At 38.1% G+C, this 26055-nt stretch overlaps 1 protein-coding gene across 1 annotated transcript in view; it reads right to left on the bottom strand.

Annotated features, from left to right (window-relative positions):
* Positions 1-9188: 9188 nt before the first annotated feature.
* The window catches only part of SLC45A2 (solute carrier family 45 member 2), a 341881-nt gene continuing 325014 nt past the window's right edge, over positions 9189-26055 (bottom strand). Inside the window, exon 7 of the mRNA XM_053701186.1 lies at positions 9189-9962. Within this exon, the coding sequence (XP_053557161.1) occupies positions 9738-9962 (225 nt within the window). The 3' untranslated portion in view covers positions 9189-9737. The remainder of the gene's footprint in view (positions 9963-26055) is intronic.

The following is a 26055-nucleotide window of genomic DNA, read 5'->3' on the forward strand; positions in this document are numbered from 1 at the left end:
TCAACACTGCTATTCCTGCTAAGTTGGTTGCTAAACTTCATGACCTGGGCATTAACACCTTGCTCTGTAATTGGATCTTGGATTTCCTGACAGATAGACCTCAGTCAGTAAGGATAAGCAATTATATCTCTACCACCTTGACCCTTAACACCGGTGTTCCACAAGGTTGTGTACCGAGTCCGTTGTTATATTCCCTCTTTATCTACGACTGCCTGCCTAGGAATGTGTCTAATAACATTATTAAGTTTGCAGATGACACTACTGTAGTAGGCCAGATCAGTAATAACGATGAGTCAGCCTATAGGGAGGAGGTAAAGCACCTGGTGACATGGTGCGCTGAAAATAATCTGGATCTCAATACCAAAAAGACCAAAGAGATTATTATTGATTACAGAAAGTCCAAACATGGTACACATATGCCTATCTATATAAATGGATCTATGGTTGAACGTGTGACAAGTTTTACATTTTTGGGAACTCACATTTATGAAGATCTTACTTGGACATTGAATACTTTGATTTTAGTGAAGAAGGCGCAACAACGTCTTTACTTTTTAAGGTCACTGAAAAAAGTTAATCTGTCGCCTCAGATCCTGGTCAATTTTTATTGCTGTACCATTGAGAGTATTCTCACTAATTGCATTACAGTGTGGTACGGAAATTGCACTAACTCTGATCATTGAGCTTTGCAACGGGTGGTAAAAACTGCCCAGTATATTATCAGTGCCCAGCTACCTCTTATCGAGGATCTTCAGCACAAGTGAAGTCTCCAAAAGGCTCACTGTAATATCTACGATCCGTACCATGCTAGTAATAGTATATTTGCCCTTTTACCATCTGGGAGGCGATATAGGAGTCTGAATAGCAAGTCAGCCAGGTTATGGAATAGTTTTTTTCCTAGAGTCGTTACCTTGCTCAGCAAGAACTTTTAATGACTCTTAACTTTATAGAGTAGATTCTGATTACAATGGTTGCTTATTTTGAATATCTTTACTCTGTTGATAATTTATTATCAACTTATCATAAGTACCAGGACTTTATTGTTCCTTTCTTTTCCTTATTCATTACACACCTATTGCACAGTGCACTTATAACTTTATTGTCCACTTTACATTTATATTAGTGTAAACATACACATAGCTCTTACCTATAACTCACGTATTTTATAAGAATTTATATTCACAATGTATATACAGTATATATATATATATATATATATATATATATATATATATATATATATATATATATATATATATATATATACACACACACTTAGTCTATTAGCTGTAAATCTTTTTCATTGCACATTGCACATTACATATTTTCTGTGGTATGATGATAATTTGCACATATATCACTTATGTTATTTCTGTTTTGTCCACTTATCAGATTTACCATCTTATAGTACTTTTTCATGTTATGGATGGGTTAGATACTCAATCACATTTCGTTGTCTCTGTTTTTTACTTTGTACAATGACAATAAATGAATCTAATCTAATTATGCTATTCTACTGTTTAGCGGTCCTTTAATATTCAATTATTTAGTATCCATATTTTGCTTCTACTTGGATTGCATATCTGAATTGTATCAGGGTCAATGTAAGAAAAATATTGGGGGGCTAATAATCTACCTTAAAGGGATATGAAACACAAAAAATGTTGTTGTTTTTTGTGGTTCAGACAGAGCAAACTATTTTAAAAAAGTTTCCAATTTACTTCTATTATCAAATTTGCTTAAAGGGACACTATACCCAAACATTTTCTTTCATGATTAAGGTAGAGAATATAAATTTAAACAACATTCCAATTTACTTCTATTACCTAATTTGCTTTATTCTTTAGATATAGTTTAATGAAAAAATAGCAATGCACACAGTGAACCAATCACAGGAGGCATCTATGTGCAGCTACCAATCAGCAGCTACTAAGCATACCTAGATATGCTTTCAGCAAAGAATATCAAGAGAATGAAGCAAAATAGATAATAGAAGTAAATTAGAAAGTTGTTTATAATTGTATGCTCTTTCTAAATCATGAAAGAAAAAAATTTGGGTTTCATGTCCCTTTAATTTCCATGGTGTTCCTCATTAAGTAGAGATACATAGGTAGGTATCTGGAGCGCTGCATGGCAGAAAATAGTGCTGCCACCTAGTGCTCCTACTAATGGATAACAATCTTGCAAATCTGCTGCCATATATAGTGCTCCAGACATGGGTAGGTTTATGTCCCTGCTTTTAAATAAAAGATACCAAGATAAAAAAGACAAATCATAATAAAAGTAAATTTAAAGGACCACTAAACACAGTAGAATAGCATATTTAATAAATGCATAATAAAGAGACAATACAAAAGCACTTTTTTTCTGACATATGTCAGTTACATTTTTTATACGAATGCATTATGTGACAGCCATCAGCCAATCACAAAATGCATATAAGTATAACCTGTAAATCTTGCACATGCTCAGTAGGAAATGGTGCCTCAGAAACTGTGCATATAGTGAACTGGAAAGTTGTTTAAAATGTTGTGCTCCATCTGAATCAGGAAAGTTTAATTTTGACTTGACTGTCTCTTTAAGCAACTGAGTGAGCACATAACTGAAAAATCTCTGCATCCAAAATTAATGTCCAAGAAGCAATTAAAACTGTAGATAGCTCAAATTTGCATTGTTTGCAGTCCAGGGACATACCCCTGGAAAATACTCCTGAGTATGTTGATCTTACCTCCTTTTTAGTGGCCAGTTAAGGAAAGATATAAATAAGCTCCTATATAAAACAGAATTTATGCTTACCTGATAAATTACTTTCTCCAACGGTGTGTCCGGTCCACGGCGTCATCCTTACTTGTGGGATATTCTCTTCCCCAACAGGAAATGGCAAAGAGTCCCAGCAAAGCTGGTCACATGGTCCCTCCTAGGCTCCGCCCGCCCCAGTCATTCGACCGACGGACAGGAGGAAATATATATAGGAGAAACCATATGGTACCGTGGTGACTGTAGTTAGAGAAAAAAATTCATCAGACCTGATTAAAAAAACCAGGGCGGGCCGTGGACCGGACACACCGTTGGAGAAAGTAATTTATCAGGTAAGCATAAATTCTGTTTTCTCCAACATTGGTGTGTCCGGTCCACGGCGTCATCCTTACTTGTGGGAACCAATACCAAAGCTTTAGGACACGGATGAAGGGAGGGAGCAAATCAGGTCACCTAAACGGAAGGCACCACAGCTTGCAAAACCTTTCTCCCAAAAATAGCCTCCGAAGAAGCAAAAGTATCAAATTTGTAAAATTTGGCAAAAGTGTGCAGTGAAGACCAAGTCGCTGCCTTACATATCTGGTCAACAGAAGCCTCGTTCTTGAAGGCCCATGTGGAAGCCACAGCCCTAGTGGAGTGAGCTGTGATTCTTTCAGGAGGCTGCCGTCCGGCAGTCTCATAAGCCAATCGGATAATGCTTTTAAGCCAAAAGGAAAGAGAGGTAGAAGTCGCTTTTTGACCTCTCCTTTTACCAGAATAAACAACAAACAAGGAAGATGTTTGTCTGAAATCTTTAGTAGCCTCTAAATAGAACTTTAGAGCACGGACAACGTCCAAATTGTGTAACAAACGTTCCTTCTTTGAAACTGGATTCGGACACAAAGAAGGTACAACTATCTCCTGGTTAATATTTTTGTTAGAAACAACTTTAGGAAGAAAACCAGGCTTAGTACGCAAAACTACCTTATCTGCATGGAACACCAGATAAGGAGGAGAACACTGCAGAGCAGATAACTCTGAAACTCTTCTAGCAGAAGAATTGCAACCAAAAACAAAACTTTCCAAGATAGTAACTTAATATCTATGGAATGTAAGGGTTCAAACGGAACCCCTTGAAGAACTGAAAGAACTAGATTTAGACTCCAGGGAGGAGTCAAAGGTCTGTAAACAGGCTTGATCCTAACCAGAGCCTGAACAAATGCTTGAACATCTGGCACAGCTGCCAGTCTTTTGTGTAGTAAGACAGATAAAGCAGAGATCTGTCCCTTTAGAGAACTTGCAGATAATCCTTTCTCCAAACCTTCTTGAAGAAAGGAGAGAATCTTAGGAATTTTTATCTTATTCCATGGGAATCCTTTGGATTCACACCAACAGATATATTTTTTCCATATTTTATGGTAAATTTTTCTAGTTACAGGTTTTCTGGCCTGAACCAGAGTATCTATCACCAAATCTGAAAACCCACGCTTTGATAGAATCAAGCGTTCAATCTCCAAGCCGTCAGTTGGAGGGAGACCAGATTTGGGTGTTCGAATGGACCTTGAACAAGAAGGTCCTGTCTCAAAGGTAGCTTCTATGGTGGAGCCGATGACATATTCACCAGGTCTGCATACCAAGTCCTGCGTGGTCACGCAGGAGCTATCAAGATCACCAAGGCCCTCTCCTGATTGATCCTGGCTACCAGCCTGGGAATGAGAGGAAACGGTGGGAATACGTAAGCTAGGTTGAAAGTCCAAGGTGCTACTAGTGCATCTACTAGAGTCGCCTTGGGATCCCTGGATCTGGACCCGTAGCAAGGAACCTTGAAGTTCTGACGAGACGCCATCAGATCCATGTCTGGAATGCCCCATAATTGAGTTATTTGGGCAAAGATTTCCGGATGGAGTTCCCACTCCCCCAGATGAAATGTCTGACGACTCAGAAAATCCGCTTCCCAATTTTCCACTCCTGGGATGTGGATCGCAGACAAGTGGCAGGAGTGATCCTCCGCCCATTGAATTATTTTGGTCACTTCTTTCATCGCCAGGGAACTCTTTGTTCCCCCTTGATGATTGATATAAGCAACAGTCGTCATGTTGTCTGATTGGAACCTTATGAATTTGGCCTTTGCTAGTTGAGGCCAAGCTCTGAGAGCATTGAATATCGCTCTCAGTTCCAGAATGTTTATCGGGAGAAGAGACTCTTCCCGAGACCATAGACCCTGAGCTTTCAGGGATTCCCAGACCGCACCCCAGCCCACTAGACTGGCGTCGGTCGTGACAATGACCCACTCTGGCCTGCGGAAGCTCATTCCCTGGGACAGATGGTCCAGGGTCAGCCACCAACGGAGTGAATCTCTGGTCTTTTGATCTACTTGAATCATTGGAGACAAGTCTGTATAATCCCCATTCCACTGTTTGAGCATGCACAGTTGTAATGGTCTTAGATGAATTCGTGCAAAAGGAACTATGTCCATTGTTGCAACCATCAATCCTATTACTTCCATGCACTGCGCTATGGAAGGATGAGGAACAGAATGAAGCACTTGACAAGAGCTTAGAAGTTTTGATTTTCTGACCTCTGTCAGAAAAATCCTCATTTCTAAGGAATCTATTATTGTTCCCAAGAAGGGAACTCTTGTTGACGGGGACAGAGAACTCTTTTTTTTGTTCACCTTCCATCCGTGAGATGTGAGAAAGGCTAGAACGATGTCCGTATGAGCCTTTGCCTTTGACAGGGACGACGCTTGTATTAGAATGTCGTCCAAGTAAGGTACTACTGCAATGCCCCTTGGTCTTAGAACCGCTAGAAGGGACCCTAGCACCTTTGTGAAAATCCTTGGAGCAGTGGCTAATCCGAATGGAAGAGCCACAAGCTGGTAATGTTTGTCCAGAAAAGCGAACCTTAGGAACTGATGATGTTCCTTGTGGATAGGGATATGTAGATACGCATCCTTTAGATCCACGGTAGTCATAAATTGACTTTCCTGGATGGTGGGTAGAATCGTTCGAATAGTTTCCATTTTGAACGATGGTACCCTGAGAAATTTGTTTAGGATCTTCAAATCCAAAATTGGTCTGAACGTTCCCTCTTTTTTGGGAACTACGAACAGATTGGAATAAAATCCCATTCCTTGTTCCTTTATTGGAACTGGGTGTATCACTCCCATCTTTAACAGGTCTTCTACACAATGTAAGAATGCCTGTCTCTTTATTTGGTTTGAGGATAAGTGAGACTTGTGGAACCTTCCCCTTGGGGGTAGTTCCTTGAATTCCAGGAGATAACCTTGAGAAACTATTTCTAGCGCCCAAGGATCCTGAACATCTCTTGTCCAAGCCTGAGCAAAGAGAGAGAGTCTGCCCCCCACCAGATCCGGTCCCGGATCGGGGGCTACTCCTTCATGCTGTTTTGTTAGCAGTGGCAGGCTTCTTGGCCTGCTTACCCTTGTTCCAGCCTTGCATTGGTTTCCAGGCTGGTTTGGGTTGTGAGGCATTACCCTCTTGCTTAGAGGATGCAGAATTAGAGGCTGGTCCATTTCTGCGAAAGGGACGAAAATTAGGCTTATTTTTAGCATTAAAAGACCTATCCTGTGGAAGGGCTTGGCCCTTTCCCCCAGTGATGTCTGAAATAATCTCTTTCAAATCAGGTCCAAATAATGTTTTACCTTTGAAAGGAATGTTAAGCAATTTTGTCTTGGATGACACATCCGCTGACCAAGACTTTAGCCAAAGCGCTCTGCGCGCCACGATAGCAAACCCTGAATTTTTCGCCGCTAATTTTGCTAATTGCAAAGCGGCATCTAAAATAAAAGAGTTAGCCAATTTAAGTGCGTGAACTCTGTCCATAACCTCCTCATATGGAGTTTGTCTACTGAGCTACTTTTCTAGTTCCTCGAACCAGAACCACGCTGCCGTAGTGACAGGAACAATGCATGAAATTGGTTGTAGAAGGTAGCCTTGCTGTACAAAAATCTTTTTAAGCAAACCTTCCAATTTTTTATCCATAGGATCTTTGAAAGCACAACTATCTTCGATAGGAATAGTAGTGCGTTTGTTTAGAGTAGAAACTGCCCCCTCGACCTTGGGGACTGTCTGCCATAAGTCCTTTCTGGGGTCGACCATAGGAAATAATTTCTTAAATATAGGGGGAGGAACAAAAGGTATGCCGGGCTTTTCCCACTCTTTATTTACTATGTCCGCCACCCGCTTGGGTATAGGAAAAGCGTCGGGGGGCACCGGAACCTCTAGGAACCTGTCCATCTTGCATAATTTCTCTGGAATGACCAAATTGTCACAATCATCCAGAGTAGATAACACCTCCTTAAGCAGTGCGCGGAGATGTTCTAATTTAAATTTAAATGTCACAACATCAGGTTCAGCTTGATGAGAAATTTTTCCTGAATCTGAAATTTCTCCCTCAGACAAAACCTCCCTCATGGCCCCTTCAGATTGGTGTGAGGGTATGACAGAACAATTATCATCAGCGTCCTCTTGCTCTTCAGTGTTTAAAACAGAGCAATCGCGCTTTCTCTGATAAGTAGGCATTTTGGATAAAAGATTTGCTATGGAGTTATCCATTACAGCCGTTAATTGTTGCATGGTAATAAGTATTGGCGCACTAGATGAACTAGAGGCCTCCTGCATGGGCAAAACTGGTGTAGACACAGTAGGAGATGATGTAGTATCATGTTTACTCCCCTCATTTGAGGAATCATCTTGGGCAATATTATTTGTGGCAGTACTGTCCTTACTTTGTTTGGACGCTATGGCACAATTATCACATAAATTTAAATGGGGAGACACATTGGCTTTCATACATATAGAACATAGCTTATCTGAAGGTACAGACATGTTAAACAGGCTTAAACTTGTCAACAAAGCACAAAAAACGTTTTAAAATAAAACCGTTACTGTCACTTTAAATTTCAAACAGAAAACACTTTATTACTGAATATGTGAAAAAGTATGAAGGAATTGTTCAAAAATTACCAAAATTTCACCACAGTGTCTTAAAACCTTAAAAGTATTGCACACCAAATTTCAAAGCTTTAACCCTTAAAATAACGGAACCGGAGACGTTTTTCAATTTAACCCCTATAAAGTCCCAGATATAGTCTTTGCTAAGACCCAACCAAGCCCTGAGGGGAATACGATACCAAATGACGCCTTCTAAAAGCTTTTTCAGAGATTCTTAGATCCTCACACATGCATCTGCATGCCCTGCTCTCAAAAAACAACTGCGCATTAATGGCGCGAAAATGAGGCTCAGTCTATGACTAGAAAGGCCCCCTGACTGAAAAAGGTGTCCAATACAGTGCCTGCCGTTTTATAAACGTTCCCCAAGATTATAAATGCCAATTGTTAGCCTAAATCTGAATAATATGCACAAATAAAGCAATCTATTTAGCCCATAAAAATGTCTACCAGTTTTTTAGCCCATAATAAGCCCTTTATTCTGTTTGTTTTTGACTAAGAAAATGGCTTACCGGTCCCCATGAGGGGAAATGACAGCCTTCCAGCATTACACAGTCTTGTTAGAAATATGGCTAGTCATACCTTAAGCAGAAAAGTCTGCTAACTGCTTCCCCCAACTGAAGTTACTTCATCTCAACAGTCCTATGTGGAAACAGCAATCGATTTTAGTTACTCTCTGCTAAAATCATCTTCCTCTTACAAACAGAAATCTTCATCCTTTTCTGTTTCAGAGTAAATAGTACATACCAGCACTATTTTAAAATAACAAACACTTGATAGAAGAATAAAAACTACATTTAAACACCAAAAAACTCTTAACCATCTCCGTGGAGATGTTGCCTGTGCAACGGCAAAGAGAATGACTGGGGTGGGCGGAGCCTAGGAGGGACCATGTGACCAGCTTTGCTGGGACTCTTTGCCATTTCCTGTTGGGGAAGAGAATATCCCACAAGTAAGGATGACGCCGTGGACCGGACACACCAATGTTGGAGAAATTAGCTTTTGCACTCAACAAGCATCACTGGCACATAAACAAAATACCCAAAAGTAACCAATCCTGAATTAAACCAATTGTTTCTTTATTTACATAAAGTAGGTAACTCGATAGCTAATGTCTGCTCTGTGTACACAGATCAATTTCAGGCTGTTAAGTTGCATAACTTTGCTGCAAAACAAGCGGACAGCTCCACCTACTGGATAATAATAAAGAGAGACACTCACTGGTCCTTTCTGTTTTGAAATTATCAGCGAGTGCCTCCCTTAATTTCTTGTACTAACCTGATGGCACCCTGGCAGATGAACATTAGTTGAGCGTGCGCTATATTTTTAAATACACACACACACACACACACACATATATATATATATATATATATATATATATATTTCTGATTTGGATTACCTTGGAGAATGACTTGATTATACAATGCAAAATATGAAGTTGAGGACAGGGGGGAGAAATTAAATCGGAAATTAGCATTTTTTAAAATCAACATTAACAGCCTTTATTGTTACTGAAGATACATACAAAATTCATCACTGATAAAAAATATACAGCTAGCTACTATAGTTTTTGCTTATTTTTCTTGTAGTTAAAGGGACATTAAAGTCAAGATTAAACTTTTCAGATAGAACATGCAATTTTAAATAACTTTAGAATTGACTTCTATTATCAAATTTGCTTTAATCCCTTGGTATCCTTGCAGAGAAATGTTTCAAAGAAACCCTAGGTAGGTTTATAGGAGCTCAGGAGTGTGCACGTGTCTTTAGCAGTCTATGGCACCTGTGTTTGCAACAGTTTATAACATTTTTGTAAACACTGCTGCCATAGAGTTCTACACATGTATACTACTGAGTGCCTATTAGCCCATCTAGGTTTAATCTTTACAAAGAAAATATAGTAAATTTAATAATTAAAATTTTGAAATTACTATCCCTTTAAATATATAAGAATATAAATTTGGTAAAAAGTAAAATTATCATAAATAAATGACGACACTTGCTGAAAAAATAAACATGTTTACTTTTCTATTCCACATATCTGACAAAGACAGCAACAAAACAGCAGCCGATTAAGGACACAGTAGATGCAGAGACCACAATCACTACGACACTCCCAGCAAGGCTGACAAGGAAACCAAGACCCACTCCTACGATTATTTGTGCTAGCTGCACCATACAAGTCAGAGCTGCGCAGTCGATTCCTTTCCCTCGGTTATCTGGAGGTGTCTTCCCATCCAGCTGTGAGTCACACTGCAAAAGAAAACATAACAAGAGTGTATCATTTACTTATTTACAGATTATTATCAGAAACAAACTAAGACATTTTTTTGAAAGGTAGATATATATGATATGATATCTTCTCTAAATTTTGTATTTATTCATATAATTACAAATCAGTTATCCCTGCTTGTATAATAGTAATCACAACCCTTTAACTCTGGGAAATATATTAGAAAAAAAATAGCTTAAATTGTTGTGGGGTGGAATTTCCCAGTGCCTAGAGCTGCACAAGTGGTAAAGATGCCAATGATATGCCGATATTCTGTGTCTAGGGTCAAAAACATACTGTATTGGACAATATGTAGGTGACTGGACACGATGGTCTGTGTGACACCAAGCTCTACCTTAGACCCCATTCTTAATGCTACTTGGTATAATTTTCACAACTAAGCAGTCATTTTACCCCATGGCTGCCAGTAATCTACAAATCAATAATTTTAACTCTTTCATTGTCAGTAACATATGTAAACAGTAGGTATGTAACTCCCTTGACGTTATTTTTTTTATTTTTTTTGCTCCACATGTATAATGAATTTCGGTATAGGAGTCCTTTTTCAGTTAGCTAACACTCAGGGACATTAACAAAATGGACATTTAGGTGTCTAGTTTTTTTTTTTTTTTTAAAGCTTTATTAAGATTTAGATATTAATATACAATAGTTCAAGTAACAGTTTAACAGCATATTATGCTAAAACATTAAGAATGAAGACTAACAGTGCAAAAGTACATATAGAAAATCAGTTAGCTGCCATTACAAAAGGAGTAAGAGAACAAATTAAAAGGAGGAGATACTAGGGACCGAGGATGTGGAACCTATGATTTTAAAATTAGAAAGTAAGGTAAATTTAAAGGTAAACTGTTGGCTGCCCATTTGGTCTATGTTAAATTAGCCATTCGGAACATATTGATTCAAAAAGATCAATGTTGCCTAAAGTGTAGTATTTTTTTGGAGATTATACTAAACAGCCTGCTAAAATACGGGACTGCCTCATTGAATATCGGATACCTGGCAACCCTATATGTGACTATGTTGGAGTGGGGTGTGGGAGTGGCTTGGTGAACCCCTGAAATTCGTAACACCAAGGAGGTGTTATATGTACAGTATGTGTTATATGTAAGGGTGTGTGTTATATGTGTTAGTTTTATTTGTGTTATATATGTGTGTGTGTATTTGTGCCTATGTGTGTTTGTATGTGTGCCTATGTGTGTTTGTATGTGTGCCTATGTGTGTTTGTATGTATGTTATATGCTGTATGTTATGTTGTGTGTGTGTTTATATATTTGTGTATATCTTAATGTTGTGATAACTGTTTTTTGTGAGTATATGTTATTGTTTTAATATATTATCTGTAATTTAGGATATATGTATGTGTCTTATATGTTATTTAGTGTGGGTGTTTATAAAAAACAGTCATAAATGCTAGTATCAATTTTTTTTTAGTGTTTCACAATGGCGTAGCATACCATAACATTAATGGCTGAAAGGACAGTATATTTTAATAATAATCCATCTGCAATTGCAAAATATTCTGCTAGCAGAGCTATAAATAGGTTTTGCAATTTGACAAATATGATATCCCATAGGGATGCAATGCTTTCACAATCATTTCTGGTTATTGCGGTTTGTCCATCCAAGATTTACATTTTGCAAAATACGTAGAACAGTGTGAATTTTCTTTGTGAAAAAAAATATTAAAAACAATATAATTTTCTGGTTGAATGATAATTATAATTTCCCTCATTGTTTTCAACCAAAGCATTATTTTTCGCATCCATATAAAAGATTGTAATGCTCATAATGTTAAATTGCTTTGCAGCAGTGAAATATACATATGTTAGTATTACACAATAGGAATTTATCATTAAAGGGACAGTCAAGTCCTTTTATTAACAAGCTACATCTACAGAGGAGCTCTAGTTCAGACTAGTGGAAGACGAGGCGGAGGCCTAGCCCTCAGATCCCTAACAACCCTCCCACGGTTTATCAGGGTAGAGCAATTGATCATGGAGGAGGATCATTACTACCTGATACAAGCTCTACTAAAATATCTAGAACAACAGATGCTAGACGGGTTCAATAAAATCTCTCATATACTTAGATCTGAGTACATGGAGAGGGATAATGGCGCAAACAAGATGGCGACAGTGATAGTTACCAATGCCCAGCACATGGAACCTCAGCATAACGAAATTAAATATGATGTGTGACGTACCTCTGAAGTTAAGAGACCACAGTGGAGCAACTTTCCATATCAACGAGAGAGGAAATTATAATCCGAGCTGGGATAATTAACACCGATACCACTACACAAGAAACTGGATCACAGGTAGAATCTATATCCGCCGAGACCCGGGATGGTGCGGCCGGCCTCCTGAGAAGTAGCGGCATTTCAACAGGAGTATGAAGCAGAAGTACTCAGATCCTAACAATACAGCGAGGAAGAAGTAGCCCCTGACAGCACTCTGGAAGTGCAAATGGGCAGATCGCTACAAAACAGGGGATGTATACTCACCTGAGCCCTGTTCTCTACAAAAACTGTGGTCTCTTTGTAGTCAGACTAGGACTTGTTTGTGTTCATTGCCTGGATTTGGTCAGCAGCTAAAGAGTGGAATTGGGTGACTATTACAATCTTACTAGTTAAAGGGCCACTAAACCCAAAATCTTTCTTTCATGATTCAGATAGAACATACAAATTTAAACAACATTACAATTTACTTCTATTATTTATTTTGCTTCATTTTTTAGATATCCTTATTTGAAGAAAAAGCAATGCACATGGGTGAGCCAATCACATGAGGCTTCGATGTGCAGCAACCAATCAGCAGCTACTGAGCATATCTAGATATGCTTTTCAGCAATGAATATCAAGAGAATAAAACATATTAGATAATAGAAGTAAATTAGAAAGATGTTTAAAAATGCATTCTCTTTCTAAATCATGAAAGAAAAAATGTGGGTATCATGGCCCTTTAACATATGAGAGATTTGCAGGTATCTATTTGTCTTTAGGAGTCCTGCGTACTCACCTCTCAGATATGACCTCTCACTTATTGACATTTAGACTTTTACTCTCATGTTAGACATTATGTTTTTCCATGTTTATATGTGTTCTTTAAAACTTACATAGGCTCTGACAGTAATTTACAATTAAGTTGACTAACTTATAAGCATGTATCTCTATATTAGATTTGTGTGTTGAGGACATATATCTATCCGACAATGGAGACTCCATTACACCTTAACAGTTACATGTAGACCCTACATTGAACTATTTCTTTAGTACTTAAAAATCCACTATAATTTACATCAGCACTTGGCGATGATGTTTGCCCGTATACCTTTTACCCTAGGGCCAAACTATAGGCTAAAACTTTCAACTAGGAGCTCATAGTACACTACCCCAAAAACATGTCCAAACACAGGTTGCTCTTCTTGCTTATACTTGAGAATAGAGATATGAGCTAATTATACACTTCTAGCACTCCTTTGTACATTTATACTTGTATACTGTAAGCCTGACATATCTTATTTTGAATTATACATATCTATATGCTATATCTTTAAGTGACAATGCATTTAACAATGCTTATCTCCAAATCCCCAATATAGACCCTCCTCTTCAAGTTGGGCTTTTAGTTATGTAATTTTCCCTGTGGCATGCTTATTTATGCTTATTTTTGCATGCATGTGTTTGAGAGGTACCAACCAATTATTATTTTTTGTATGTGTATCCAGTTTTTAAGCTATGTGTCCTCATGTTTCTATTAGATGTAGCCTAACTATACAGTTATATTTTATATCTCACTTCAAGTATTCTAAAGATCCTCCTCCTAAATTGGAGAATCCTAAGAGCATTATATTGAGTTATCTATGCAGATAATTATGCGTTCCCTTATGACTATGTGTTTAGCTCACTTTATTTACCATACTTTGAATACAATAAAAAGTTAATAGTTTACTATTATTGTTACAAATATATCTTTATATCTACTAAGTGCCATTGGATCCAACAGAGTCTTTGATAACCAATATATGTTCATATTTTACTATTATCATTACAATTATATTTTCATACCTGCTAAGCGTCATTTGACCCAATAGGGTCTCTGATATGTGTAACATGCCATACCAGTTTTACCTATATCAAAGGGTGGATAAGCGGCCGGCAAATTAGTCATTCATGAAAGCGACTAAAAATTACAAAATAGGGGTTTCAGAAGTTCATATTTTAGCAATCTTTGTACTTCTTACTTATATCCTTGTATTGTATTTCATGAAAATGTTGTCATTTGTGTCATGACATTTATTGTATGTTTTCGCTTGAGCAAAACCTTAATAAAAGATTTTTAAAAAAAAAATGTACAGGAAAGACCAAAGGGATCAATCAGCATGGGGAGCGGCTAAAAATAAAATTCTTTGATCTTTTTTTTTGCCATGTAATCCTTCTTTACTATGGGCTAGATTACAAGTGGAGCGCTAAATAATTGAGCGTCCGCAAATAGGCAAATTTGTCAGTTTGTGGGCGTGCAATAATAAAACCAGCCATTAAAAGTGACTGGTTATTGCTACCCTGAGCTAGCGGTAGCAACTAGCACTTTTAAAATTAACCAGACATCAGATCTCTGGTTAGTTTTATAAATGTGCCCCAAATGCCCCCAAAATACAGGGTTTTTTTTTAAATAAAATTACTGCACTAGGCAGTATTTTGGGGCTAAAGTTGGCAGGAGTGGGTGTTAGGGAAAAAAACAGCACTGAAAAGTGCCTTTATATTGCGATCAATGTGAAATGAGTGTTCCCAGTATATATATATAAAATCATATTAGTATATCTTATTAAAGGGACATGAAACGTTTTTTTCTTTCATGATTCAGATAAAGCATGCAATTTTAAACAACTTTCAAATTTACTTAGATCTTTATTCTCTTGGTATCCTTTGTTGAAAAGCAGGGATGCAAACTCAGGAGCATGCATTAGTCTGGAGCACTATATGGCAACAGTTTTGCAAGAATGTTATCTATTTGCTCCAAACACCTACCTAGGTAACTCTTCAACATATAAAGTTGTATGCTCTGTCTATATCACACCATATTTGTTTTGAGTTTCAGATCACTTTAAAGGAACAGTTACACCTTAGTCAACTTAAATTCTTACCTTAGATTAAGCTGCAAATAGCCTCCTGTACCTTTTCTATATCATGCAGCAGGAATAGTAAAAATGTTATTTTAAAATTAATATTGTTTCTAGTCACTTTGAAATAGCTGCCAAGTTCAGCACACTGATGTGACATCATGATCTGGGCTGCATATGGCATCCAATCACAAAAGGCTCACTAGTTGAATTCAACAGACTTTAAATGCTATTCATCAGAATTTCTAGATGCTGTCCACATATGATGTTATCAGTGGGCTGAGCTTTGCAGCCATTTTAAGGTGGCCAGAAACAAAAATTAATTTTATAATAACTTTTTACTGTTACTGCTGCATGATATAGAAAAGGTGCAAGACGATATTTGCAGCTTAATCTAAAGTAAGACTTTAAGATGACTAAGGTGTAGACAGTCTCTTTAAGTGCATTGATGGCACTGCTAACGCACTATTTCGATTTCAATGTATATTTTAAAACCCATGTGCATCCATTAGATTAACTCATCGGCTGCCCAGCTCTGAAGGTACAGCCGAACAGAAGCTGTAATGCCAGCCCCTACACACAATAGCAGGTATTTGAATCTGAGCTGTACTATCAGTGATTGGTCGTGCTGTGCATATATTAAAAAATGCCTTAAAAAAAAAAAAAAATTATATATTTTTTTTTCAACAAAATTAAACATTTTTTAAACTAGGATGGCCTTTTAAATAACATTATGTGACAGGTTGGCCATTATTTGACAGACCTTAAAGGATTTAATACATTATTCCATAAAATGATGTATCTGACTCTAATTGCTGGCAAGAGAGTTGCATATAGGCTTATATTTTCCTTCTCTTAATAAAAAGAAATGCTGGTTAACCGTACCTTATATTTTATGGAGTAAATTAGCATATTTGTAGAGATGCAGAGCTCTCTAGGTAATAAATCTGTACAATGCAATCTGCTTAAAGGGACAGTCAACCCCAGAATTTTTGTTGTTTAAAAAGATAGATAATCCCTTTATTACCCATTCCCCAGTTTTGCATAACCAACACTGTTATATTAATACACTTTTTACTGCTGTGACTATCTTGTATCTAAGCATCTTCTGACCGCCCCCAATCACATGACTTTTAGTTATTATCTATTGACTTGCAGTTTAGCCAATTAGTGCAGTGTCTGCCACAACTCACGGGCGTGATCACAATGCTATCTATATAGCTGCTGTCACTAATTATCTTTTGTTTTAACAAATAATTTTAAAACAGTCCAGTTTGTTACCTGATTATTATTACTAAACCATAATGGGGGTTTTTTCACTGCTCTCATCTACAATGTATAAATTAAAAAAACTTTTTGCATAAGGGATATAAAAAGCAATATTATTGTAATGCAATGTTATTGTGTCAATTAATATGTATATATGATTCACGTTTAATCTTGACAAATATTTTTTGTGCTGCTGCTGGCTTGTTGCAGTAACACTAACTACTACTTTAACTTTAGATGTTCCACATAGGAAATTGTCATTAATAAACAAAAAAGACAAATTACCTTATTGCATATGCTTACTTTTAGACTCTGAAAGCATTACCTTGTGCACATGCCCAGTACACAGTTACCAATCAGTGTATACTTATCATTCACTAGCTTGATACCTGGGAGCAGGGGTCAAGTTGAGCAGGAATGCATGGGAACGGAGTTCCTCCACTATTTTTGCAGGAGGAACTAAGATCCCTCTGGACAAAGAACAGAAACACTTCAGAAAACACTACTGCTGCTGGTGGTGTGAGGAGTAGGAGCACAGTCTAGTTAAAGGGCTAGTGAGATCCTCTAGTAATGTGCAGTAACAATTCCTACAATACAGTAAATGTAAGCGTGTCATCGGTCCTGCTGTGTGATTACCCCGCAATGTGTGTAATACCTGGTGCTTACATTTCTGTGTGTGGCCTGCTCTGGAGATATTTAGCTCCCCTCAGCAGAAATAGGAATATTGCACCTTAAGTGTGTATGCCAGAGGAGGATACTCTAAAGGCAAAGGCAAGCATTCAACCCTTCATTGTATTTCATTTGCTTTCATTAACCAAAGTGTACATATACATATAAATACAGTGTATATATGTACACTTTCCTGTGAAGAGCGCTCTGGCGATATAGCCGCTCAACTTAGCAGACAAGGTGCCACGACACAATAGAGGAGGGTATGTGGAGAAAGAAGCCCCGAGTGCAGCAGTAAGTGTCTCCATAATGACACTCAAAAAAAGTAAAATATAATACAGATGCTGCACATAGGGCACAAACTCCACGGCACAAGAAGGTTAAAAGCTCCAAATTGAATGCAAATGTAGCTTAAAAAACATAATTTATGCTTACCTGATAAATCTATTTCTCTTGTGATGTATCGAGTCAACAGATTCATCCTTACTTGTGGGATATTCTCCTCCCCTACAGGAAGTGGCAGAGAGAGCACCCACAGCAGAGCTATCTATATAGCTCCCCCCTTAGCTCCACCACCCAGTCATTCGACCGAAGGCTAGGAAGAAAAAGGAGAAACTATAGGGTGCAGTGGTGACTGAAAGTTTAAAAATAAAAATATATCTATGCCTGTCTTAATAAACAGGGCGGGCCGTGGACTCGATACATCACAAGAGAAATACATTTATCAGATAAGCATAAATTATGTTTTCTCTTGTAAGATGTATCGAGTCCACGGGTTCATCCTTACTTGTGGGATACCAATACCAAAGCTTTAGGACACGGATGAAGGGAGGGACAAGACAGGGACCTTAAATGGAAGGCACCACTGCTTGTAGAACCTTTCTCCCAAAAATAGCCTCCGAAGAAGCAAAAGTATCAAATTTGGAAAATTTGGAAAAAGTATGAAGCGAAGACCAAGTCGCCGCCTTTCAAATCTGTTCAACAGAAGCCTCATTTTTAAAAGCCCATGTGGAAGCCACAGCTCTAGAAGAATAAGCAGTAATTCTTTCAGGAGGCTGCTCTCCAGATGATGCTTATCAGCCAAAAGGAAAGAGAGGTAGCCGTAGCCTTTTGACCTCTCCGCTTACCAGAATAAACAACAAACAATGAAGATGTTTGACGGAAATCTTTAGTTGCTTGTAAGTAGAACTTTAAAGCACGAACCACATCAAGATTGTGCAACAGACGTTCCTTCTTTGAAGAAGAATTAGGACACAGTGAAGGAACAACAATCTCGATTGATATTCTTATTAGAAACAACCTTAGGAAGAAACCTAGGTTTGGTACGCAAAAACCACCTTATCTGCATGGAAAATAAGATAAGGGGAATCACACTGTAAAGCAGATAGCTCAGAAACTCTTCAAGCCGAAGAGATAGCTACTAAAAACAAAACTTTCCAAGATAGAAGCTTAATATCTATGGAATGCATAGGTTCAAACGGAACCCCTTGAAGAACTTTAAGAACTAAATTCAAATTCCATGGCGGAGCAACAGGTTTAAACACAGGCTTAATTCTGACCAAAGCCTGACTAAATGCTTGAACATCTGGGACATCTGCCAGACGTTTGTGTAGTAAAATAGACAAAGCAGATATTTGCCCAAATCTTATGATAGATCTTCCTGGTGACAGGCTTTCTAGCCTGAATCAGGGTATCAATGACCGACTCAGAGAAACCACGCTTTGATAGAATCAGGCGTTCAATCTCCAAGCAGTCAGATGCAGAGAAACTAGATTTGGATGCGTGAAAGGACCTTGGATTAGAAGGTCTCGCCTCATTGGCAGAGTCCACGGTGGAACCAAGGACATGTCCACTAGGTCTGCATACTAAGTCCTGCATGGCCACGCAGGTGCTATCAGAATCACCGAAGCTCTCTCCTGCTTGATTCTGGCAACCAGACGTGGGAGGAGAGGAAACCGTGGAAATACATAGGCCAGATTGAAGGACAAAGGCACTGCTAGAGCATCTATCAGCACCACCTTGGGATCCCGGGACCTGGACCCGTAACAAGGAAGTTTGGCATTCTGACGGGAAGCCAACAGATCCAATTCTGGTGTGCCCCATAGCTGAATCAGCTGAGCAAATACCTCCGGATGGAATTCCCACTCCCCCGGATGAAAAGTCTGATGACTTAGGAAATCCGCCTCCCAGTTCTCTACTCCTGGGATGTAGATTGCTGAGAGATGGCAGGAGTGATCCTCTGCCCATCGGATTATTTTGGTTACCTCCATCATCGCTAGAGAACTCCTTGTTCCTCCTTGATGATTGATATAAGCTACAGTCGTGAGGTTGTCCGACTGAAACCTAATGAATTTGGTCGCAGCAAGCTGAGGCCATGCCTGAAGCACATTGAATATCGCTCTCAGTTCTAGAATGTTTATCGGAAGAAGAGATTCCTCCCGAGACCATAAGCCCTGTGCTTTCAGGGAGTTCAAGACTGCACCCCAGCCTAGCATCTGTCGTTACAATGAGCCACTCTGACCTGCGGAAGTACATTCCCTGAGACAGGTGGTTCTGAGACAACCACCAGAGAAGAGAATCTCTGGTCTCCTGGTCCAGATGCAGTTGAGGAAATAAATCTGCATAATCCCCATTCCACTGTTTGAGCATGCATAGTTGCAGTGGTCTGAGGTGTAGGCGGGCAAAAGGAACTATGTCCATTGCCGCTACCATGAGTCCGATTACCCCCATACACTGAGCCCCTGATGGCCGAGGAATGGAATGAAGAGCTCAGCAAGAGGTTTGATTTTCTGACCTCCGTCAGAAATATTTTCATTTCTACCAAATCTATCAGAGTCCCTAGAAAGGAAACTCTTGTAAGAGGGAAGAGAGAACTCTTTTTCATGTTCACCTTCCACCCGTGAGATCTCAGAAAAGCCAACACGATGTCTGTGTGAGACTTGGCTAGCTGGAAAAACGACGCCTGAATTAAGATGTCGTCTAGATAAGGAGCCACTGCTATGCCCCGTGGTCGTAGAACCGCCAGAAGGGACCCTAGCACCTTTGTGAAAATTCTTGGAGCCATGGCCAACCCGAAGGGAAGGGCCACAAACTGGTAATTCCTGAATAGAAAGGTGAAACTGAGAAATTGATGATGATTTCTGTGAATAGGGATGTGTAGATACGCATCCTTTAAGTCCACGGTAGTCATATATTGACCCTCCTGGATCAGAGGTAGAATAGTCCGAATAGTCTCCATCTTGAATGATGGAACTTGTTTAGAATTTTGAGATCCAAGATTGGTCTGAAAGTTCCCTCTTTTTTGGGAACCACAAACAGGTTTGAGTAGAACCCTAGCCCCTGTTCCTCTTTTGGGACTGGGCGGATCACCCCCATAGTATGTAAGTCTTCTACACGGCGTAAGAACGCCTCTCTCTTTGTCTGGTTTACAGACAGTCGAGAAATGTGAAATCTCCCCTTGGAAGGGAGTCTTTGAATTCCAAAAGGTATCCCTGGGACACAATTTCTAAAGCCCAGGGATCGTGAACATCTCTTGCCCAAGCCTGAGTGAAGAAAGAGAGTCTGCCCCCTACTAGATCCGGTCCTGGATCGGGGGCTACCCCTTCATGCTGTCTTAGAGGCAGCTGCAGGCTTCTTGGCCTGTTTACCCTTGTTCCAAGCCTGGTTAGGTCTCCAGACTGACTTGGATTGGGCAAAATTCCCCTCTTGCTTTGAAGCAGAGGAAGTTGAAGCGGGACCACTCTTAAAGTTCCGAAAGGAACGAAAATTATTTTGTTTTTTTTAACAGTGTCACCAGTAACTAATGAGCCCTTCAAGCAAGCTGAAATTCCTATCAAAGAGCCTGAATACAGCTTACCCTTCTCTCATGGGAATAATGCCAGCCTTTTCTAGAATTAACACAGTCTGTCTAGAAAAATATAGACTGAACATACCTCATATGCAGCTTAGCATGCAAACCGTTAGCCCAACTGAAGTTTTTCCTGTACTCTTCAGCCCTTGTGAGAACAGCAGTGGATCTTAGTTACAAAGTGCTAAGATCATCATCCTCCTTGCAGAAATCTTCATCCCTTTTCAGCCAGAGAGTAAATAGTACACACCGGTACCATTTAAAATAACAAACTTTTGCTTGAGAAAATAAAAAACTAACATTTTTGTCACCACACTCCTCTTGCCCTTCCTAGCAGTTAAGCAGGCAGAGAGAATGACTAGGGGGTGGAGCTAAGGGGGGAGCTATATAGACAGCTCTGCTGTGGGTGCTCTCTCTGCCACTTCCTGTAGGGGAGGAGAATATCCCACAAGTAAGGATGAATCTGTGGACTCGATACATCTTACAAGAGAAACATAATCCACATGAAGTACATAATGCTCAGGTGAGAGCAGAGGAGACAGGTAAATCACATGCAAACGCGTTTCATGCGCATGCGCACTTGATCACTGCATAAGGGATAACCAGTCATTACCAACCTATACACAGCTTTCTTAAAGTGATATATACATATTAAAAACATAGAATTCAATAATGAATATATGCTCTGCTTGATTCACCTCGGATAACACATCTTATTACAAACATATAGTCTACACAGTAAGAATCTTAAGTCTTAAAGATAGTACCCTTTTTACACAATCTTATGAATAAATATATAGACTGTATATATATATATACACATATATACACACACACACACACATATATACATACAATGGATGTACATTTAGGGTAAAAAGATCCAAGTCGCTCCTCATATTTAGTCCTTGTGGATAACTGGTCAAAAGTGTAAACATCCAGAATACCTCTATCTTATTTAATTTATTTTCTCGGTCACCTCCTCTTTTCCATCTAGGAATATGATCTATACCCTGCAATGTCAAAATTTACATATCTGCATTATGTTTGTCTTTGAAGTGTCTTGCCACTGGAGTGTCAGAATATATATATATATATATATATATATATACACACATACACACAAACAATATATATATATATATATATATATATATATATATATATATATATATACACACAAACAATATATATATATATATATATATATATATATATATATATATAAATAATAAAATAATAATTGTGAGGGGGTGGAAGTCTTGGTGAGTTCCCACACTTTTTTTTGTAAAACTACTTAACCCCTGTTTTTGAGATACCAATATATACAGTATATATATACTGTATATATTATAATTTTTTTTAAAGGTAAAGAAAGTTTTTTTTTTTGTTTTTTTTTAAATAAACATAAATATATCTGTGCATTGGAGCCCTTTGCAGTTAAGTAGATAAAAACATATAAAATCATATTTATGCAATATTTATTTTTAATAAAGTGTTATACTGTGTATTGATTATAAATATTTCACATTCCCATGTTCTGCACATAGCATGTAATTATAAATAGATATTCCTATATAAATATATCTGTATATAGCTATACCTATATATAATCATTTATCTGTTACCAAAAATAATTTTAATCTAACACCTAAATACAATTTTTCATATTTCAATTAATCAATTGTTTATTGGAATATAATATTATAAATGTCATATTATAAATAATATGTTCATGAATATTATGGTTTTAATTATTGTACATGCAAATGTAATAATATATATATATATATATACTTATTGATACATAATCACAAATACACACACATATACATAAATAAATGAATGAGAAGCGCTCACACACAAGCTAAAGACACTATGGGCGCATGTACTAAGAGGCGGGCGGACAGCTTCTTAACTCGCGAAGCTGTCCGCCCGCCTCCGCTACACACGGGCAGCGGATCTATTGATCCGCTTGCCCATATGTACCATTACACACTCATCGGAGTGTGTAATGCCCGCCCCTTCAATCGCGCGACCAATCACGCGACTGAAGGGGCTGTCAATCACCGAGAGCGAGCGTGCTCTCGGTGATTTTGCTTCGCCACATAAGAGGTGGCGTAGGGTGTAGGAAGCAGCGGTGTAATGACCGCTGCTTCTTACATTGCGGGAAGCAGGCTCGCATATGCGAACCTGCCCCGCAAAGGCTCCGGAGCAGCTTTCGCTGCTTCGTACATGGAGCCCTATGAGTATAAGGTCCTATAAAATAGAGTGGCTCTAATCAATCTATAATCCCAATAGATTGTTTAGAAATACTTAATAGAAACTTTTTAGACAAATATGAATGTGTTAAAATCCTCAAAAAACGATAAAAAATCAGTCTAGATAAAACAACAAAGTGAACATTTCATTTTGATCGTTTTTTTGGGATTTTAACACATTTATATTTGTCTAAAACATTTCTATTAAGTATTTCTAAACAATCTATTGGGATTATAGATTGATTAGAGCCATTCTATTATATAGGACCTTATACTCATAGTGTCTTTAGCTTGTGTGTGAGCGACCTTATACTCATAGTGTCTTTAGCTTGTGTGTGAGTGACCTTATACTCATAGTGTCTTTAGCTTGTGTGTGAGCGACCTTATACTCATAGTGTCTTTAGCTTGTGTGTGAGCGACCTTATACTCATAGTGTCTTTAGCTTGTGTGTGAGCGCTTCTCATTCATTTATTTATTCATTTTGATATATTATTTTTGTAATACAGGTACAGTTTTGAGAAGTTTGACACGAATTTCCTATAATCTTTTTTGTGTATTATACACACACATATACAGATGATTCTATTACACTTTACACATAGTGACGTGTAGATTGGGTGGGACTGCTTTACAAGTCACTGGAGACAGTCATTGAGGAAGGCTAATGAGTGACAGGAGTACAAATATATATATATTAAAAAAAGTAAGTAGTTTTCATTAAAAATAATAATGCTATTTGTAATTTAAATAATACATTGTTTGGCACCTTTGATTGGTGGTAGATTAAATATGCTCCAAGCACCAGCATTTTAAACACAGCACTTGCTCAGAGAGTCTTTTCTAGTAATGACTCGATTTGCATCACTGATGGCATAATACAAGCTCCACTGGCACTAAGATGGTCCACAGATAATATCTAGTTATTCTTCACATGCAGACAAAAATGCCAACACTAAAACAGTGATATGACTTTTACTGTAAGGATTTTTGCCAACATATGTATATTGTCAATATGTTTCTGTTCAAAGATATAATTAATCTATGTCCCTTTAAGAATGTGCAGCATTGTAATTGCCATCTTGTATCACATTTATCAGATTCTTAGGATGGGACACAGGGCTATCCAAAGTAGATCAAGAATCCTAAATGAATTACAAAAGCACAGAGAAAGCGTATTAATACAGAAAAAGGCTGGCAATCTGAGCTACAGACACAACACTGTGCTGGTGAAGTGCATCTGTTTTCTTTATACGTATATTACTAGTAATGATCACTGGATATTTAATAGGTATGGTGTGCGCATATGGATAATGTTCAAGCAGTATATTATAGGAGTGTGGATATATCAAGCAAATTATGCATCTGCAGGTCTGTGTTAATGATAATTATTGATAAATGAGCAGAGACATAATAATCAGAGACAAGAAGCAGATATTCGTGACACATTAGAGAGATAAAGTACTGAAGCCATAATATAGAGGCTGTGATTTAAAGGGACATTAAACTTTACATTTTTCTTTCATGATTTATATAGAGCATACAATGAAAAAAAAAAAAAACCACTTTCCAATTTATTTCTATTATCAAATCTGCTTCATTCTCATGGTGTCCTTGGTTGCAGGAGCAGCAATGCACTATTGGGAGTGAGCTGAATGATAGAGTCAAGTAAACCAATGGCAAGAAACATATATGTGCAGCCACCAATCAGCAGTTAACTTCAAGTAGTGCATTGCAGCCCCTGAGCCTGGTGGGTGTGTTTTTCCACAAAGAATACCAAAAGAATGAAGCAAATCAGAAAATAGAAGTAAATTACACAGTTGTTTAAAATCGCATGCTCTTTCTGAATCATCAAAGTTTAATTTTGACATTACTATCCCCTTAATGGTATTTGGTATTGTTAACCCCCTAAGGACCAAGGGTTTTCCCAGTTTCCGTGTTAAAATTACACAAGTTGTTGTTAAGTGCACCCATACATATTATACACCCTTTTTAACAGATAAACAGACCTTTCTAGTGATACCCTATAGTTTTCTTTATAACCATTTAAACAAAATGAGTGTAGCTAAAGAAAAATACTGCCAAATAGGTTCATTATGTTGTCCTGATTTTATGTCTAGGTTTCCAAGTAATTTTAGCAAATATAGGCCAAATTCTACAAAGATGGAATTATTGGTCTAATGCTAAAACTTGCTATGCTTGGATTGTAAGCTAAATAGTGGTCACTCAATTTAAAACTGCTACACAAAAGTAAATATTTGTAGACACCACATGGTATTTATCCAGAGGGGCCAAGACAAGCCATTGTTAACAAACAATCGGCTAGATTACGAGTTGTGCGTTAAGGTAAAAAAGCAGCGTTAACAGGTCCTAATGCTGCTTTTTTACTACCGCTGCTATTACGAGTCTTGCAGGTTAAGGGGCTCTGCACACTTTTTTGGCCTTACCGCAAACCGACTTACGTAAACTTTGTAAAGCCTTTTTTCTATGGGACTTCCATAGCGCTGGTATTACGAGTCTGTCCTGGGAGTCCAAAAAGTGAGCGGTACACCCTCTACCGACAAGATCGATAACGCATTCCAAAGTCAGTAGTTATGAGTTTTACAGTATAACGCTGTAGTATAAAACTCATAACTAAAGTGCTAAAAAGTACACTAACACCCATAAACTACCTGTTAACCCCTAAACCGAGGCCCTCCGGCATCGCAAACACTAAAATTAAATTATTAACCCCTAATCTGCCGCTCTGGATATCGCCGCCACTAGAATAAACATATTAACCCCCAAACCTCTGCACTCCCGCCTCGCAAACACTAGCTAATTATTAACCCCTAATCTGCCGCCCCTAACATCGCCGCCACCTACATTATACTTATTAACCCCTAATCTGCC

The sequence above is a fragment of the Bombina bombina genome, chromosome 2 (genome assembly GCF_027579735.1).
Source record: "Bombina bombina isolate aBomBom1 chromosome 2, aBomBom1.pri, whole genome shotgun sequence".
NCBI classification, from domain to species: Eukaryota; Metazoa; Chordata; class Amphibia; order Anura; family Bombinatoridae; genus Bombina; species Bombina bombina.